Here is a 20,187-nt window from a genome sequence, read left to right on the forward strand (position 1 = left end):
TCTTTTTGTACTCATAAACAGTACTGTATATTTGTAGATCTGGTATGTCATAAATGTCTAGATGTAACACTGTATCTGTATGTCATGTTATGATGAATTGAAAATGGGGGACCCTGATGTAAACAAGACGAAAGTCGTTCTCTGGTCTGCATCCCCTTAACAATTGTGTGTATTGAGCTGTACTGTACGTAACCATTCAATACAATCAAATACAATTCAATCAATCAATCACCTGCTATATACCCCTAAAGACCCCCCCCCCCCACCACCATTATGTGAAGTTATCTTGTATTCATCATCTCAGAAAATAATGTAAAGTAATACCAGGGAGTGGGAAATCTTTTCAAATTATCCACATTTTTATTGACATTTTGAGCCATGGGACAAAGAAAATAAAACACATTAAAACGCCAGTGACACGGTTTGTAGGCGTCGCCCAGTCATTATTGCAGTAAATGTCACTTTAAAAACTCAACAAACTCAACATTTTGTACAAAGTTGCAATGACTTTTTATATTATTCAATTGATTTAAAATATTTATTTACAGACATCCATCATTGCAGATTCAAAGAGTGGGAGGGAGAAAGTGGATTTATATGTGTGTGTGTGTGTGTGTGTGTGTGTGTGTGTGTGTGTGTGTGTGTGTGTGTGTGTGTGTGTGTGTGTGTGGCCTCACGTGTATATAAAAGACAGTGGACTCAATTTCAAAAAGGTGACATTTGACAAGCGCCTCCTGTCGCTTCAGTCTTCCCACAGAGACCCTTTGGTCCTGATCACACTCCTCACGCAGAGAGTTGGACGGCACTCCACTGTGAAACATCTCTGGCCCAAACAGGAAGTAAACTAACCAGTGCTGCTTATAATAATTATTAATAATAATTACTTGCATTTATATAGCGCTTTTCTAGACACTCAATGCGCTTTACAACCTTGGGCTACGCAGGCTCAATGGCTGCCATACACTGGCACCAGGCATACATCACACTACACAATGGCTGAACGGCTCAGGAGACAGGGATTGATAGCCAATTAAGGGGAAGGGATGATTAGGTGGCCTTGATGTCAGAGACCTGATTGGGAATTTGGCCACGAACGTCGGGGAACCCCCTACTCTTTGCGATAGACGCCCTGGGTTCTTTAACGACCGAATTAATAATGTAATGTAATGCGAGCGAGTGCTCATCCGAAGGACGGCACTCACAGCTGTACGGCGTCCCTATGACTAACAGGGGCATTGTTACTGACTAGTCCAGAGGACATAGTGCCCCCTGCTGGACAACAATACCGCTTTCGGACAGCAGCCTTGACCGGGGCTCGAATCGGTGATCCTCCGATCATGAGTCCGGAGCTCTACTCATGTATTTTCCAGAAAATAAGTTGGATAAAGTTAAATTAATTAATTTCATGGCGTCTTGCAGCCTTGTTGGGGGCGACGGTGTCTCAGGAGGTAGAGCGGTCGTCTGGTAATCGGAAGATTCCCGGTTAGATTCCCGTTCCTCCCGGCAGAGTGTCGAAGTGTCCTTGAGCAAGACACTTAACCCCTAACTGCTCCAGATGAGCAGGTCGGCACCTTGCTCCACCGTCTGTATGTGTGTGAGTGAATGTGTGAGTGAATGTGTGTGTGAATTTGTGAGTGAATGTGTGTGAATGTGTGTGTGAATGTGTGTGAATGTGTGTGAATGTGTGAGTGAATGTGTGTGTGAATGTGTGTGTGAATGTGTGTGTGAATGTGTGTGAATGTGTGAGTGAATGTGTGTGTGAATGTGTGTGTGAATGTGTGTGAATGTGTGTGTGAATGTGTGAGTGAATGTGTGAATGAATGTGTGTGAATGTGTGTGAATGTGTGAGTGAATGTGTGTGAGTGAATGGGTGTGTGAATGTGTGTGAATGGGTGAATCTGAGGCATAAGTTGTAAAGCACTTTGGATAAAAGCGCTATGTAAATGCCGTCCATTTACCATTTAGTGTTTTAGTTTTGTTTGTTTAGTTTTGTTTATTCACTGTGTCCAAGGAAACAACGATGAACGCAGCCATAAAGGTATGGTTTCCGTATGCAGAAAATACATAGCACTATAGTCAGTTTACTTTTCTGATAACTACATCACTGCCTAACTCGGATGTTCAGATGCGCTTAATCGTTGGTTATTAGTGATACTCTGTGCACCCAATTCAACATTATAGCTCCATTTTCTTTCAAACTAATTTGATCGTGGATGTCCAGATTTGATAAAGATGTTTGTCCTCTTGGGCAGAGGTGTTTAGCAGGCTGTGACGTACAGGCATAGAGACAGAGGTGTTTAGCAGGCTGTGACGTACAGGCATAGAGACAGAGGTGTTTAGCAGGCTGTGACATACAGGCATAGAGACAGAGGTGTTTAGCAGGCTGTGACGTACAGGCATAGAGACAGAGGTGTTTAGCAGGCTGTGACGTACAGGCGTAGAGACAGGTGTTTAGCAGGCTGTGACGTACAGGCGTAGAGACAGAGGTGTTTAGCAGGCTGTGACGTACAGTGATTGCAGTGATGTAGCCATGTCAGGAAGTCAAGGCAGAGTCCACTATCTTTGTATACACAGACCATCTTTGTGTGTATTAGGTCCCCTATCTTTGTATACACAGACCATCTTTGTGTGTATTAGGGATGCACCGATACCAGGAGAATTTCCTCTATACTAAAATCCCATAACCAAGAGACTAACATGGCTGAAATCAAAGCAAAGTGACTTGATGTGCTGCATTTCTTTGACACGTAAACTCTCTCTAATGGAGGAAAACATTTTCACATATCGATCGTTTTTGTCCAATTTGACCCCAAAATGACGGTCCGATGCCTATACCGTTCATTAGAAGTAACAGATCAAATGGGTGCTCGATATCTGCCGATACCCCCCCCCCCAACGCCTGGGTATCGGGTACCAGGGCTGAAAAGGTTGCCTCCCCCGGTGTGTTTTGCTGCGTGGCGGTCGTCTCACTTCCACACTTTGACGATGCCGTCTCTGGAGGAGGTTACGATGAAGCCCTGCGTGGTCTGGAACGTGGCGATGTCGGTGATGATGTCATGGTGCCCGACGGGGAGGGACTCGGGCCCCCTGCGGGGCGTGTCCTCCGGGGCGCCGCTCTTCTGCTTGCTGTGAATCTCCTGGAGGACCAGCACAAAGGCAGACGAGCGCTTAGCGTTACTACACCGGAGTCGATACATGGCCGGCACAGAGACACTCGCAGAAGGAGCTTCTATCCCCAGGCCATCGGGATGCTCAATGACTCTATGCAACACTAACACCCATCCATTCTACATTCATTGCACACACACATCCACATGCACACTCACTTTAAACGTTCACCTTAACACTCACTTTAGACACTACACCATATTACAAATAGATTTGCACTACCTCTCTACCTCGTTTTTGCATTTTGTTTGCACTTGTACTTTAGTTTTGTATATTGTATATTTTCTCATTCTCAGGAGGCTCATAAAGAACCAAGCATTTCACTGTAATGTACATGTACTTTATGTTTTATGTGACAAATAAAACAAAATTTGAAACTGTTGGAGCTGTGGAAGAATCCCTTTTGGTTGCCCCAAACAATAGCTTAGTTTACACCTACAGTAGTTGAGAGGCCAGGGGCTACGGCCCCCACCCCTCTCTATTTAAGATCATCATGGTCTCTGTCTCTCCTAGCTGGCCACGATGAGAGCACTCCTTTCAGCCAAAGCTCATTTAACCCACTTGTACTTTGTAATAATAGTTTGTACTATTAAACCTCTTTTGATCAGAAAATCCGTCTACGATATAGTTGATAAATCATAATCCACCAGGGCGATAGCTAAAACAGATAAAAATGGCTAGCTAAAAAGATAAAAACAGCTAGCAAAAACAGCTAGAAAAAACAGCTAGCGAAAACAGATAAAAACAGCAGTTTGCGTTTGTGCATTTCCACACTGTGCCAGCAACATGTAGCACACTTCACACAGCGTTCATAGACTATCAATACGGACAGGCTGAAGTTGTGGCTAGCTAACTGTTATAGGAACCAAACTAAATCTGCGTTTCCGTCAGCGGAGAGACCTGCTGCAGGCAGTCGAGGTAATGTAATTATTAGTACACATGGTAACTGACTGACTGACAATACGCAATAAGCTCACTGTGCTTCGTTATTACTGCCATGCTCTTTATGTGTCCTAACAATTGCATAACTCACTACCAGAGTACTACTAGAGTAATTCAAGCGAGTGTAACACCTTCCAAGATGACACAAAGCACTCATGTGAGTCAACCCTGGACCTGCATTTGGATCATACCTGCAGTGCAATCTGACTTATATTTCTATATTATTCGTCGAAAATGGCCCCTTGGTTTTTTGGTACAGCGTGGTATTACTTAGGCCTGCCGTGGTGAGGAAATGGTTAATGAACTCTTGACAACACCGGTGTTACCGGTTACACCGGACATTTTACCAGGGATTTGCGTGACGTCATGGGATCATGGGAGCCTCGTCACTTCAGTGGAATATGTTGTAACTAACAGCCATGTAAGTTTGCATGTGAACATTGTCGGCTGGGTAACTTTCCCTGGTCGCGAACGCAGCAGCGTTTGTACCTGTACGACTTCGGTGCCCTCGATGATCTTGCGGCTGTAGAGCACCGAGGGACAGTGGAGAGAGTCGTTGGCCCCCCCCGCCACGATGTAAGACCTCTCCGGATACGCCAAGTCCCAGAACCTGAAAGATCACGTACAAGCAGATGTGAGGCTGCGCTAAACATTAGGGCCTATATGGAATCACCGGCAGTCCACCTGTGGGTCTTGAATCATTCCAGTTTCCACAGATTTCTGGAATTTGTGAATGGATTTTGAATCGGTAGTGTACGGTAGCCAACGGTACCTTTAGAATTAAATTAGGAATACTGAAAATACTGTACCGTAGTGTATAAGATGACCTTGATTATATGATTTTTTTTTTACCCACTTTTTTTCCTTATTTCTACAATTTTTCTCCCATCCCAATTTCGCCTCGCCAATTCTCCCTTCAATTGTCCCCTCCCCTGTCTCAAACGTTGCTAGACTATGCCTCCCACTGGTCGGCTGCAGTGAGGACCAAGCCTTGCATCATGTGTCCCCTCCGGTACACGAGGAGGCAGCTGTCGCATCTTTTCACCTGAACAGCGCAATCTCTCAGTGGCGAGGAGTAACGCGTGGGAGGCTCACGCTGCCCCCGATACTTCCTGATTCTGCTGTACAGGCGCACCAACCGACCTGTACGAGTCGCTGTCCACAACGTCCAATCCCCACCCACCGGCTTTCCCACCCTCTAATACTGCCAATTGTATTAGTATGAACGACTCGATACCAGCATCTCCTGTGTTAGTGGCGAGCGCCTTGCCCACTGCGCCACTCAGCTGCCCTCTAAGATTATATGATTTTTTTAAGATCAAATCTTGATTTTATAAAGAAGAAAATTATATCCAGAGTGTACTAGTAATATAAACAGATTAAATAAAACAATATAGGCGGTCGGGTGGCGTAGCAGAGATTGCGCTCGTCACCAATGCAAGAGGCTGCGGTCTCGACTCCCGGAGTCAGCATTGCCTGCGGCTTGGGCCGATCGTCATACTAACTCGTTTGGCTGAGTTAGCGGGAGGGAAGTCGTGGGTGGTAATCTGGCGTTGTGGACAGCGACGCCTACAGGTCAGGTCTGGGCGCCTGCTCAGCGAAAGGCAGGAAGTGGTGAAGGCAGCGTCACCTCCCAGGTGTTACACTTCACCAATGAGAGTCCTCGCTGCCAGGTGAAAAGAGAGCCGCTGGCTGTCTCCGCATGTGTCGGAGGAAGCATGTGGTAGACTTCAGGGTTCCCTTGTACCGACCAGTAGGGGGAACATGCGCACAACAACCAGGTAGGGGAGGGGGGGAATTGGCATAATGACTAAATTGGGATGGGGAGAAAAGCATAGAAAATCAGGCGGAGAAAGAGGATAAAAAAGAAAATATATATATATATATATTTTATAAAAAAAAAAAATTAAATGGAATAAAATCCAAATTCATATTTAAAATAAAAGTATAGTTAAACAGTTGGCATTTCTAACATAATTTAGCTGTCTCAAAGTGAAAGAACAGAACCAGAGGTTATATTTCAATTCGACTTTACAGATTAAAGAAACACGCCAACATTTTGGGAAATTCGCTTACCGTCTTCTACAGAGAGAGACAAGAAGATAGATACCAGTTTCCTCTCTGTGCGTTCAGTAGAAAGCTATCTGGCTGCACGTTAGGCTAGCTTAGCACAATGAATATAAGCGGACAGTGCCGGTTAGCCTAGGCATTGTCCAAATAACACCTCTCCCGAAGGCTAACCGGCATGTCCGCTTCCATTCATTGTGCTAAGCTAGGCTAACATGCAGCCAACTGTGTTCTGGTGTGTCGCAGGGCGAGCGTACCTGATCCTCATGTCGGACCCTGCCGTGAGCAGCAGGGGATTGCCGTCAGCAGGGCTACAGTAGATCCCGTGGACACTGTGTGAAGACGGCTGCGAGAACAAACACATGGACAGAGGTAGAGAAAATGGTAAATGGTGCATTTATATAGAGCTTTTATCCAAAGCGCTTTACACCTTTTTGTTCCTCACATTCACACATTCACACACCGACGGCGGAGGCGACCGTGCAAGGTGCTAACCTGCTCATCGGGAGCACTTAGGGGTTAAGTGTCTTGCTCAAGGACACTTCGACAAGCTGCCTTCCCGATGACAGGATTTAATGACATCAAACGCAGCAAAGGAAGTGCTGTTTGAGCATAAAACAAGCTTTAATTACTTCAAATGCACCAGAAGTACTGTTCGAGCATAAAACAAGCTTTAATGACATCAAACGCAGCAGAAGAAGTGCTGTTCGAGCAACACAGTGAAGCCCATTGTACACTAAAAGAGACTTGAACCCACTGCTAGCCTCACACGTGCGCATATAATTAGGAGCGCGAGAACGCAGCCTACAGCAATGTAATTCCTTCTCACGTAGAGACGGGTTCAACCGGGCCAAGTAATCAGCTATTGGCCCGTCGACAGGACCTGAACAGACCTTTTGAGAGTTCACGGTACCAAAAAAATGCTACTTGCTTTGATCAGTTAATCCCTAATCCCTTCCTTACAGGGGTTTTAAATACCCCTGTTTTGTCCAGGCACGCACACATATATAGAGATACATACATACCAAAAGGCAAACTCACACAATGACTGACAGGCAAGGCACACACACACATGCGCACGCACGCAGCTCTTAAAAATCACACCTCTACTGCAAGGGTGCAGTATAGTGTTGTCACGATACTGGAATTTCGAACTTCAATACGATACCTTGAAAAGTATCGATATTCGATACCATTTTCGATACCACAGGGAAAAAGGTTCAATCTTAAAATGTAAAAAAAATATATATATATATTTTTTTATACATTTTGCTTTTGTTGCTGGTTGTGACAACCCCCACTTCACCTGCAAATGGGGAGTCTTCTGACTCAGAGAGCATGTAGCCTAATTATTTGTATGCCAGTGTTGGGGAGTAAGCACATGTGATTTGGTCTAGGTAGCAGTTTGTTTGTACAGATTTCTTGTGGTAGAGATTTGTTACTTTGTTTTGTTTGTTTGTTATTGCTTGTGTTGAGGCTTTGGAGTTTGATACCTGACAGTCTGTGTTTTGGGAACCATTAATTAACCATTAATCCCCGGTTAGGCAAAGAAGGCGGGTTCCCAATAGGGGGGCTTGTCTAGGTATTTTCTTTTTTAGGCAGCTGCAAACGTGGGTAGAGACAGGCACTGGCATTGCCGCTCGTGTCCTCTCGGGAGCACGTCTCTGGCTCAGAGGAGTGGCTGTATAACAGGTACTTCTTCTGCCCAGAGAGTTCCAGTGCATGGGTACCCCCTGCATGTAGTAGCACGAAGATTTAGGTTTTGAGGTAGTTAGTTAGTTGGTTAGGCACTGTAGCTAGTCAGGGGGGGGAGGTTTCATTTGATCAGACTGTTTGTTTTTTCTTGGTATTCACGCTTCATTGTCCCAGCATAGGTTTTGTTTGTTTGTAGGCCTACAGTGGCGTATGGCACTTTGTTTGAGTGTGGCACACTTTGTTTAGGCCAATAGTGCACTATGGCACTCAGTTTTGAGCGGCAGAAGGAACTTCTGCTACGGCAGTTGGCTTTGGATGAGGCAGAGCACAGACAAGAGTTCGCTTTGGAGGAGATTAAGCAAAAGGCTGAGCTTGCCAAAATAGATCTGCAGCATAGGGAGCTAGATTTGTTTTTTTCTCCTCTTCCATCGTTGTCTGTGTTCCCTGTTCCTGTACCTAACGTTTCTCTCATTTCAGGTTTGGGAAGTGGTGATGTGCAGGGAGGTGTGCGCGCTGAGTTGCCTGTTGATGGTGTGGACATCGAACTGGGTAACAATCTTGCCGGGGTGCGGGTGTGGGCCGAGGGGCCTCTCCCAAGTGTAGTCACCCATGACTCTCCTAGTCCAGACTCGCATGACTCTCCTAGTCCAGACTCACAGGACTCTCCTAGTCCGGTCTCACAAGACTCTCCTAGTCCACTCACAAGACTCTCCTAGTCCGGACTCACAAGACTCTCCTAGTCCTAGGTTAGACGACATATCAGGTGTTGTCCTTGGTCATCCAGCCTGTGCAGTGCCGCAGGAAATGACAGCAACGTGTGATGCGCAGGGGGCTACCCAAGGAGCGGATGTTGAAGCTGTTCATGTTAGTTTGGTTCTGCCTCCGAGATGTCAGTCCGTGTCGCAGACTGATTTGGCTGCAGAGGTGGAAATTGATCCGGCTTTGGAAACTCTGTTAGATACAGCCATAGCTAATTAGCCAATGTTCAGCTGCAAAAACGAATAATGTCAATTATGTTATAAGACATTGATATCAGGAGCTATCTGTAGCTACTGCTAGCCGGCTAGATGACGTTAGACAATGCATCATGTATTAAATAAAGTGAACTATTTAGTTTACTGGGTCATCTCGTTAAAACAGTGAGCTAACGTGAGCTACCCATCTAACGGAGGTCTCATGCTGGCGCATCCCTATCATTCTTAAGCTGAAATGCGCATTTGTTGATATCAGGAGCTATCAGTAGCTAGCCAGTTAGACAACGCCTCATGTATTAAACTAAAGTGAATAGTTGACTGTAGTTTTGTTTAAACAGTAACGTTAGCTCACGAGCGATAGCTAGTTAGCCAACGCTAGCCAGCACTTGCAAAAACGAATGCCAAACTGTCACGTTGATATAAGGAGCTATCAGTAGCTAGATAACATTAGACAACGCCTCATGTATTAAGCAAAAGTTAATAGATGACTGGGCCATAATTTTGTTTAATCCTTGTTATGTTGAAAGAGCTCTGCGGTGCTCATGCACTCGACTCTTGCCGAACGGTTTGTTGACAACATGACACGGGTCTGGGAGGGGGAGGAGGAGGAGGAGGAGGAGGAGGGGCAAGACGTGCAGCAGCAGAGTGTGGCTGTGAGAGAAGAGCGAGTGAGAACTCCGCAGAGAATTGGATCATGTTTTCCGTGTCATCGATCAGAATTCACCGATCTCATATTTATACTGAATATCGGCCGATACCGATCGCTGGCCGATCAATCGGGGCATCCCTAATACATACATACATACATACATACATACATACATACACATACATACATACATACATACATACATACACCAACCTGCATTTCTGAGAGTGGAGGTGCAGAGCTGGCCCAGAGTGTGAACTTGCGGTCTCCGGTCTCCATGTCCCACATAGAGACCTCATTGTTCCCCTGCACCGCTGTGAAACAACAAAGAGAAGACGGGACAGACGGTAGAGACGTTATCCCACTGTGGGAAGCATGGATTTAGCCAGGTTTCCTGCCTTCTTCCTGTAACGGATCCTTTCAAAACACCAAGAGGAGGTTCTGTTCCTCTCCACCAGGCAGCACCCCAGGGGGAGATCATGTTCCTGTGTGTGTCTCTAACTATCCGTGGCAACTCTCACAAACTAACACGGCTGATTTGGATTAAACACGTACTGTAGGCTTCTGGGATATTTTTCAAGAAGATAGATACCAATTTCCTCACTGTGCGTTCAGTAGAAATATAGTCTGCAAGCTAGCCTAGCTTAGCACAAATGAATGGAAGCGGAATGCAGACCACTAGCCTAGCTTAAAACTCCAGGAGAGGTCAACAGCTAGGCTAGCTAGTCCGTATCCACTTCCATTAATTTGTGCTAGACTAGCTTGCAGCTGGATAGCTTTCTACTGAACGCACAGAGAGGAGATTGGTAACTATCTCCTCAAGAACATTTCAAGACTCCGGCCCTCACTTACAGACTGTGGCTGAAACCCTCATCCATGCCTTTATCACCTCCCGCTTGGACTATTGTAATGGAGTCCTATCCGGGGTGAACCACAAAGCCCTGGATTATAGGCTCCAGTATGTACAGCACTCTGCCACCAGGGTTCTCACCCGCACCAAACCCTGGCAGCACATCACCCCCACCCTCATACACCTTCACTGGCTTCCTGTAAAATCTTGTGTCACCTTCAAGATCCTCCTGCTCACATATAAATCCCTACATACCACTGCCCCTCAATACCTATCCAACCTTCTCCACACCTACACCCCCTCCCGGGAATCTCTGCTCCTCTGACACAGGCTTACTTACCATCCCACAAGCCAGGTTGCGGACCTTCGGGGATAGGGCTTTTAGTGTCGCTGCCCCCACACTTTGGAACTCCCTCCCCATGGACATCCGAAATGTTAATTCTCTTGTCCACTTTAAAAACCTGCTGAAGACCCATCTCTTCACCCAGGCCTCTGGTCTCTGATGCTCCTGAGCATCCTATTCATTCTGTTTGTTCTATTTAGTTTTGTTCTGCTTTTGTTCTGTTCTGCTTGCTCTTTTCCGTTTTTGTATTTTGTTTCTTAGTTTAGGTCACCGTTATCCTCTCCCCTCCCCCTTTTTATTGTAAAGTGCCGTGGGTATTTTTCAAAATGCATGCACACATCTGGGTTTCACTACACACATGGGTGCATGCTTACCAACTGTTCGTCTGTTTTTTTTATTTTTTTTATTTTAGCATTTTTACAGCTTTTATTGGCCACGCAGGACCGACAGAGGAGAGGGCGAACGGGAGGAGAGGTGGGGAGGACATGCGACAAATAACGACGGGAGCTGGGATCGAACCCGGGTCGGCCGCGTAGGTGCATTTATTATTTATTTTGAGTTTATTATAATTTTTTGGACCTTATGGTATTCTTGTTTTTTCTTGACTTAGTGTTTTTTATTCTTGACTTGTTTAAAACAAGACGTGTCTCTGTTAAGCACTTTGAGTTGCACTCCGTGTATGAAAGGTGCTATATAAATGAAGATTATTATTATTATATAAATTCAAGCCATTATTATTATCTTCTCGTCTGACTCTGGCGAAGACGGTGAGCTCATTTCCCATAATGTTGGGGTGTTCCTTTAAACAGGTCTTCTGGAGAGGATGAGGAAGGGCTCCGTTTAGAAAGACTATTTCAACATGGCCGTCTCACCTGCGATGACAGATGATTGGTAGAGCGGGTGCATGAGCAGCCTCCTGATTCGTGCTCGGGCCGGATGGGAGTGGTTGGAGATAGGAAGCTGGAACCGCATGTCCCAGCATGCCATGGTACCACTGCTTGTACCTGATGACAAATGACAGCAGTTGATATTGACATAAAATCACCATGCATTTTCAAAACAGGCATTTTACTCATTGCACAAAGCAGAATTAGCAAGTTAGCAAAGAAATAAATTTGACACTTTCTTGATGTTTTGGATTTTAATCTGTTGTTCCCTTATATTGTTCTATGGTTGTTCCCTCATATAGCTCTATGGATTGTTCCTACTAGTCTAGTGGATGTTGTTCCCTCATATAGTTCTATGGTTGTTCCCTCATATAGTTCTATGGTTGTTCCTACTAGTCTAGTGGACGTTGTTCCCTCATATAGTTCTATGGTTGTTCCCACTAGTCTAGTGGATGTTGTTCCCTCATATAGTTCTATGGTTGTTCCTACTAGTCTAGTGGACGTTGTTCCCTCATATAGTTCTATGGTTAGGGTCCCCACTAAGATAGGACAACAAGGACACACACCTAGACAGAGCCAGCACTGGTGCATGTCCACGGTGAAGGAGGTGATGAGGCCGAGGCGCAGGTCGTGGCGGAGCGTCCAGGCGTTGGAGTTGGAGCGCAGGTCCCAGCCCACCAGGGAGCCGTTGACCGTGGCGTACGCCAGCACCGACTGGGAGCCCGAATTAAAGTGGTGGACGTCCACCACGCAGCCGTCCTCCTTCTGATCCAGGGACCTGACAAAGAGAAGCGCTGGTATTGGGGGCGACACACACTAAAGACTCTCCATAGTCCACTAACTAATTAAGACCGTAAGACATTTTTAAATGATAGGACATGATTTAAGTCAGTAATGCAATGTGTACAGTATACAGTATATTGTGTGTATGTATACGGATACAGTATATGATGCATAATATACATTTGATTTTGATTTGATTTATTGACAACAAACATAACAACATTGACAGATCAACATTTGTATTTGCCTAGTCAGGGATAGAACGAAAAGTCCAGGACTTATTTCCATCGTTGATCATTGTGTATAGTGTCTTATAGTGTCTCCATAAGGGCTGGGCACAAAAAAGGTGCATGACTAAGCAATCAATCGTTAATCAATAACAATACATATTTGTGAAAGTTGTTGTGAGAGCAGAGAAGTGCTTTTTTTTATTTGAAATCATGATAGTGTTGTCTACATTAACCCATTCCCTGCCACCACTTGATCATCTTATACCATTCTCTGCCAGTACTGTAAGTCTATGGAGATGTTCACCTTCTTTGCAGGGCTATAACTTTTTTAATTGTATTGCTAAATTGACATTACTATGGCCCATTCAGATTATCTATCGTTCAGGATGTAGGAACGTTTTACTTTTTCATTCACACATTCATACGAAAATACCGTCTAGAGTATAAATATGTTTTTATCGTTTGCTGCAGTATTTCCTAGAACATGAGATAGACATAAATGCATATATATAGATTATCAAATGCCGTTTGATACCGATCCACGCTATATTAAAAATGTCAACTGTACATGGTCCTAAACGTTATGACTGATCATGCGCGGGTGAACGGAGGGGGGGGGGGGGGGGGGGGGGGCGGGAGGGTCGTTTATAATTCCGTGACAGACATTAAATGATTTATGTAGTATGGGTGATATATTGATCAGAGCAGTTTGTATCGAAAATGATAAACAAAAACGCTGAAACTCACGTCAGTCTCCTCGTACCGTTGGGCGAGAGTGGAGCAAACAGATCCCAGTTATGTGGTGGGGATCGAGGCGATCCATTTCCGGTTTGTATATTACTAATACACGCCCAAATCATGTAGATTATTGAGTTATGGCAAAGATCCATATCCACGGTGTGTGTATTGAGTCCCGCGACGATAAACAAGTGGCCGGACGGAATAGGGAGACGCACCGGGATCACAAGAGATCCACTTCCGGTTGCAACTCGCCGATCAGCCACCAGGTGGCAGTATTGAAGCGTTGCAGAGTTGTGCTGGCTCACACAGCATCCGACAAGGCTCCGTGAGTGAAATATGAATACCATGGCGAAAATATGAAATTATGATCAGAATCACGTCGTACGCCGTTATTGGCAGAATTCGCATGAACTTGAAACCCGTCATATGACGTTATTGGCGGAGAAAGGGTTAATAAGAAACAAAGCAAATGTAAATTTCTCACAAAATAATTTCTGAAAGTCTGATTCTAGATCACACTTTCCATGACCATGCAGGCCAATAAACTGGGTTATTTTTTAACATGTAGTTTACAATCGTGATATCTGAACTCCATCAGTGATGAACCAAATGACACAACATCACAAAAAACATTTTGATTAAACATGTCTTATCAAACCAGAGGTGAAAGATCAGTTAATCACCAAACGATCAAACAATGTTCAGTGTCTCCAAAACACTTTGCATACATTGAAGATACTGAGCTTAGTATATCCAGAATGCTCTCGCTGCATACATTGAAGATACTGAGCTTAGTATATCCAGAATGCTCTCGCTGCATACATTGAAGATACTGAGCTTAGTATATCCAGAATCCTCTCACTGCATACATTGAAGATACTGAGCTTAGTATATCCAGAATCCTCTCACTGCATCACGACGAAGCGGTCGCTCACCTGGTCTGAAACGGCTGCACCTTGGGAGACCTGGGCGGCTTGTTAGCTTCCACGGCGAGCAGTTGGATGGAGCCGCTGTCCGAGGCCACGGCCAGGTAGTGGGAGCCCTGGCAGAAGGTCAAGGTCTTCACGTGGCCTCCGATGCGAGAATACGTCAACACCGACCTGCGAGGAAGCAGTAGGGAACGTTTATTTTTATTTTTTATAAATGTTTTTATTTTATTTTATTTTCAAACATAGAACAAAACATTACAATACTGAGCAGTAGGGAAAGTTAACAAAAACTCTTGTGAAATAGTTTACGAACCATTAAATAATAATCTTGAACAATTTCATGTAAAGAAATAAATGCTTTTTTTAATATAAATGTCTATTATCGCCACATGAACCTGAATAAAGTCAGTTTAGAATTTTTTTGCAGTTGTGTAGTTAATCTAAATCACTTGGAGTGTGAATGTGATATATCACCAGAAAGTACTCAACCTCTACTGTCTTTAACTATGAATGAACACAACGCTCTTAACTTACCATATTACGATAATAAAGTACTCAACATATGCTGTCTTTAACTATGAATGAACACAACACTAACTTACCATCTTTAGATAATAAAGTACTCAACCTCTACTGTCTTTACTTGTGTGTGTGTGTGTGTGTGTGTGTGTGTGTGTGTGTGTGTGTGTGTGTGTGTGTGTGTGTGTGTGTGTGTGTGTGTGTGTGTGTGTGTGTGTGTGTGTGTGCATTTACTATAGGCTTTTTTTATATGGATTAGGTTAATTAGCTTTAACAATCCTGATTCCTGAGCCTATTTTATTCAAAAGGAAGATATTGATTTAAATATGTGTATACAGTTAGGGCCATAAATATTTGGACATCAACACAATTTTCATCATTTTGGCTCTGTACAATGTATTTGAAATGAAACAATCAAGATGTGCTTTAAGTGAACACATTCAGCTTTAATTTAAGGGTATTTACATCCAAATCAGGTGTAGGAATTACAACAATTTCTATATGTGCCTCCTCCTTTTTAAAGGACCATTGGACAATTGGCTGCTCAGCTGTTCCTTGGCCAAGTGTGGGTTATTCCCTCATTATTTAATTCACAAGGAGCAGATAACACATAACATATGGAGATATACTAAAAAGTTATTTATAATTTTTGCCGGTAAGAAATCTCTCTGACCGGTAGTTTTTTTTAATACCTTTAATACTTTTTGGCTGGTAATCCAAAAAGTTAATTATTTCAATTTTTCAGCATTTAGCTACAGGCATAGTTAATTGTATGTAATGATAAACAATATCATAGTAACTGTGGGTTTTATAGTAGGCATCCACACTACACAGCATTTACAGGCATAAATAAACTTCATGGCTCATCTCCTACTCTGGGTATTCAGTAGGTGGTGTCAGAGACACAACTACCCATGTGAATATATTTTGAAATGTTCAATTGCTAATTTTATAAATTTTGTCCAAATGTGTGTTTGCTATTTTATTGAAATTGTGTATTTAAGTTGCAGGAAATGACAACAAATGGCTTTCTTTATTGCAATCTGTTTTGCCTCGCAGACAGGGGACACACTCCGGACCTCCCCTTGATGCACCATCTTGTTTGAAAGCCCTGGGGAAAGCCCTGCCGCTAGGTAACCAGCTGGTCGGTATGATACCTTGTCGTGGTGGTTTTGCCCTCCATCTTCTGGCTGTCCCACACCTTGACGGTGCCGTCGTTGGAGGCGGTGGCGAAGATGGAGTGCTCGTCCGAGACACGGATGCGGTTGACGGCAGATTTGTGCTCGTGGAGGTGGGCCACCAGGAGACCCTTGGGGTGCCCACCCTGGAGAGAGAGAGAGAGAGAGAGAGAGAGGAGAGAGAGAGAGAGAGAGAGAGATGAGAGAGAGAGAGAGATTAATCTCCAGGTGCCAACTTTCAGCTGTAGCGCGTAACACTTGTATCTGTTGACCCTGTATCCTCTTTTTTTTTTATTATTTATTTTAGCATTTTTACAGCTTTTATTGGTCATACAAGACCGACAGAGGAGAGGGAGAACGGGAAAAGAACCCAGCGTCTCCTGCATTGGTGGTGAGCACCTTGCCCACTGCACCCACCTAGCACGCCCAAACAATGAATTTTTTTAAAAGAAACCTTACAGATGTGTTCCATAAACTCACAGGAATTGAGTAAAATTGCCCAAATAGTGAAAGAAATAGTAAAATAGTTCCCCCTTTAACACTTCTTTAGGCCTGAAGAAAAAAATTATTCACTTAACACTTTCTGCGCCAACAACGAGTTTACTCGTTAATGGCCGCCAGCGGTTGAGCGCCAACAATGAGTACACTCGTTATTTGGTCAATTAAAAAAAAAAATGTATTTTAATATTGTATTCAATGTCACGGACCTGTATGTTGCCGTTAAAAGGTATACTGGGACCCCGAGGGTGCAGTACCGGCCAGATCCGACTAGGTGGCAGTATCGAGAGTGCAGTAAATCCTGTCCAGACGTGTGTTACGTTTAAATGCCTCCGGGCGCTAAATTTAGATGGAGCCGAGTAAATCGCTTCATCCCGACCACTTCGAAACCATCTGGCACACTATCTATAAGTTGTGCCAAATTATGTCCGGGACCAGATGTACACCAATACTGGAAATCGCGATCAGACAATTGGAATATTCTTTTTGGAATACCCCCGAATATTCTTTTTGGACTATCCGACATCAATTTCAGCTTGATCCAACAATGTTTTCATATCCATCCAGCTGATCAGCGTCTGTAGTGTTCAACACGAATGCCGTTACTGGCCATCAAAGCATAAAAAAACGACCCCCCCCCCCCCCCCCCCCTTTCATGCATTCATGATGAAACATAATACCTATTATATACATTTGATTTGGAAATAGTAGCGTGTCCAGGCAAGAAACGCCAACGCTTATAGTAGAATACACGTAGCGCCCTATAACTCGCTTTTCAGGAATTATCCCGGATCACTCCTAAACTATACTTATATTCACCAAGGGATAACGTGCGAACGTATGCATGAAAAAAGGATCTCTTTTTTGCATGTTCGATGGAAGAAAGTCACTGTCAAATTACTATAGTATTGTCTCCATAGCTATAATATAGAATATAGATATAGCCAGGGGCGTAATTATGGGGGGGGGGGGACACGGGGGACATGTCCCTGCATGTTTTCAGAAGGCAGTTATTGTCCCCCGCACTTTTTACCATCCAAAACTATGTTACACGATAATAAACGGTGACGCGACGCGGCACTTGGACCACACGGAAAACGGCAGCTTGTTCCATCTCTGAGCTCAGGTCTCTGAGGCCCTTGTTACACACACTGTTTTTGTTTTCGTTTGAATACGTTTTGAATATGTTTGCTGTCCCTATTAGATAGAAATGACGTTTTGGCAGGAAAACGCATTGCCCTAGTGGAACGCTGAAAAGGTGTTTTCCTCGCCAAAACTCGCCGACAACTTGTCGTGTAATCTGCGCGAGCCGGATACGGAGCCGTTGTTGCTCAACGCCCATGCGCAGTAGATACCCACATATGCGTGCTCTCACCAACGTCGGTGACAACAGAGCTATAGCTGCAGCTACCATGTGTTGTCAAGTTATTGTTATAAGGACCCCAGTCCAAGCTACAACAGTCTGCATTCCCTTAACAATTGTTTGTATTGAGCCGTATTGTATTGTACCCATTATGCAATATGTTAAATAAAGTTTACATCCATTCATTCTGCTAGCATTAACGATTGCATGAGCAGCTGGCTAACGTTAGCTACCTACCGTAGCTACCAGACCCTGTTAGCTCAGAGCTCATCTTTCAACATAACAAGCATTAACAAAATGGCCCAGTCATCTATTCACCTTTGTTTAATACACAAGCGTTGTCTCTAATGTTATCTAGCTACTGATAGCTCCCGATATCATCAGTTTGGTGCAGGCTGGCTAACGTGTGCTAAAGTTAGCTGCTAGCCACAATGCTATACTGTATACTGGCATATTCCATTCACGTTAGCATGTAGCTAACAATGTAGCTAACAACATCGCCGATCTTTTTTGAGACTAAACTATCCGCTCTTGGTGGTCACTTGTGTTGATGTTAGTTTTGTTTCATCAACAAATGAGAGGCAGAACACACAGTGAATGTATCCGTTTTGTTTATTGCACTGTTATTACACTTTTGCTGAAAAATAAGTGCTGCATTGGGTAAATAGGCATTTAAAGATGGCGGCTTGTTGACATTTTCTTTGCAGGAAGTGTATTGGCACATTCAAGTTCTGATTGGTTGAATATTGCCTTCATGTTCGCCACCTACTGCTTTGGCATTGTACTACATCACTGTGCTCAGGAGGCAAAACGAAGGTGCTCAGATTGCGACCACAGCTGTCCTTTGCATAACAATGAACAGCCATGTCATCAGGTGTGCTCAAATACATAGCACCCCTCCCCTCAAAGTTTGGTGTGAAACTGTGAACGATGGTCTGTGTGATTGCCATGAAATGCAACAGCATTGCTTGGTGTCTGTGAAATATCTGTCTATGACCTTGTTGTATTTAAAGCCTCTATAGGCTGTTGTTTTATACATTGTAGTCTCTCTCTCTCTCTCTCTCTCTCTCTCTCTCTCTCTCTCTCTCTCTCTCTCTCTCTCTCTCTCTCTCTCTCTCTCTCTCTCTCTCTCTCTCTCTCTCTCTCTCTCTCTCTCTCTCTCTCTCTCTCTCTCTCTCTCTCTCTCTCTCTCTCTCTCTCTCTCTCTCTCTCTCTCTCTCTCTCTCTCTCTCTCTCTCTCTCTCCTCTCTCTCTCTCTCTCTCTCTCTCTCTCTCTCGCTCTCTCTCTCTCTCTCTCGTCAAGAATGATTGTTATAGATGCCAAATAATTCACCTTTAAAAAAAACATCATGTAATGAGGGATGGCGGACCTCTAAAGTTGACCTAAGTTACCGGGAATACCAATTCACTATCTCCTCCAATTTAAGAGAGAATTAAATGTTTTGGTTGTTTTGTAGGGATATCATCATCATGTAACATAATACCATAGTTATCGAGTTATCTCAAGAGAATTCAAATTTAGCTGAATCTGAAGGAAAAATCCAGGTATGGGATATGAGTCAACATAGTTCATGGCCTTCAATTGATAAACAAAAAAGGCTTAATTTTCATGGCAGATGCATGATATGTTTTGGGCATGATCTTGGCACCCCAATGAACAACCAAAATGAGTTTCGTCTTTTGTGGCCAATTATTTTAGGAGATAATTACGTTTCACATATTGATCCCAGGTTACCGCGAATACCTATCCTCACAAATCCAGATAAACACTTAAATCTCCTATTTTACTAAAGATTGGTGAGATTTTATTTTTGGAAATCATAACAGCAATAATAAGGGTTAGGTGTAAACCAGAATTACTATAATGTGTTGTGTTTTGTCTGTTAAAATGAGCAAAAACAAGAAAGGGTATTCCCAGTAACTTAACAAACAAGTGCAAAAATACAGTTCTAGAACAAGTATTTAAATGTTTTCTATATTCAAGAAAGTGGAAAGGAACCAACATTTTCAATTGTCTGCACACAATCGTTGTTTTGTTATTCCAAGATGGCATTTGAACAGCATTTTGGAAAAACAGGTATTCCTGGTCACCATGCCCCTAGTGTGTGTGTGTACTGTATGTGTGTGTGGTGGGTGTACACTGTATGGGTAATTTATTGAGAGTAAATTAGTATGAATATGGTCACCAGTCCCGGCGCCATGGGCGGGCATTAGGGGGCCGGGCCCGCCCACTGAGTCAGCTGTGCCCACCCTGGTAAAAAAAAATTTTTTTTTGGTCAATCAAAGTCAACTATCCAAATCCTTAGTCGGGGACAGCCCTAGTGGGCACTGATGTCAACAACAACACTACTGAAGCTAGCACGGCACTCTG

General features: G+C 43.8%; 1 protein-coding gene across 1 annotated transcript in view; it reads right to left on the reverse strand.

The window, feature by feature from the left end:
* Positions 1–353: 353 nt before the first annotated feature.
* Positions 354–20,187, reverse strand: part of pik3r4 (phosphoinositide-3-kinase, regulatory subunit 4) — a 91,847-nt gene continuing 72,013 nt past the window's right edge. The window contains 9 exon segments of the mRNA XM_084336896.1: positions 354–3,137; positions 4,600–4,720; positions 6,435–6,523; positions 9,709–9,809; positions 11,561–11,692; positions 12,142–12,353; positions 14,265–14,429; positions 15,935–16,095; positions 16,097–16,101. Coding sequence (XP_084193022.1) covers positions 2,967–3,137; positions 4,600–4,720; positions 6,435–6,523; positions 9,709–9,809; positions 11,561–11,692; positions 12,142–12,353; positions 14,265–14,429; positions 15,935–16,095; positions 16,097–16,101 — 1,157 coding nt within the window. The 3' untranslated portion in view covers positions 354–2,966.

Source organism: Notolepis coatsorum (assembly GCF_963971535.1).
Source record: "Notolepis coatsorum genome assembly, chromosome: 19".
In the NCBI taxonomy this organism is placed as follows: Eukaryota; Metazoa; Chordata; class Actinopteri; order Aulopiformes; family Paralepididae; genus Notolepis; species Notolepis coatsorum.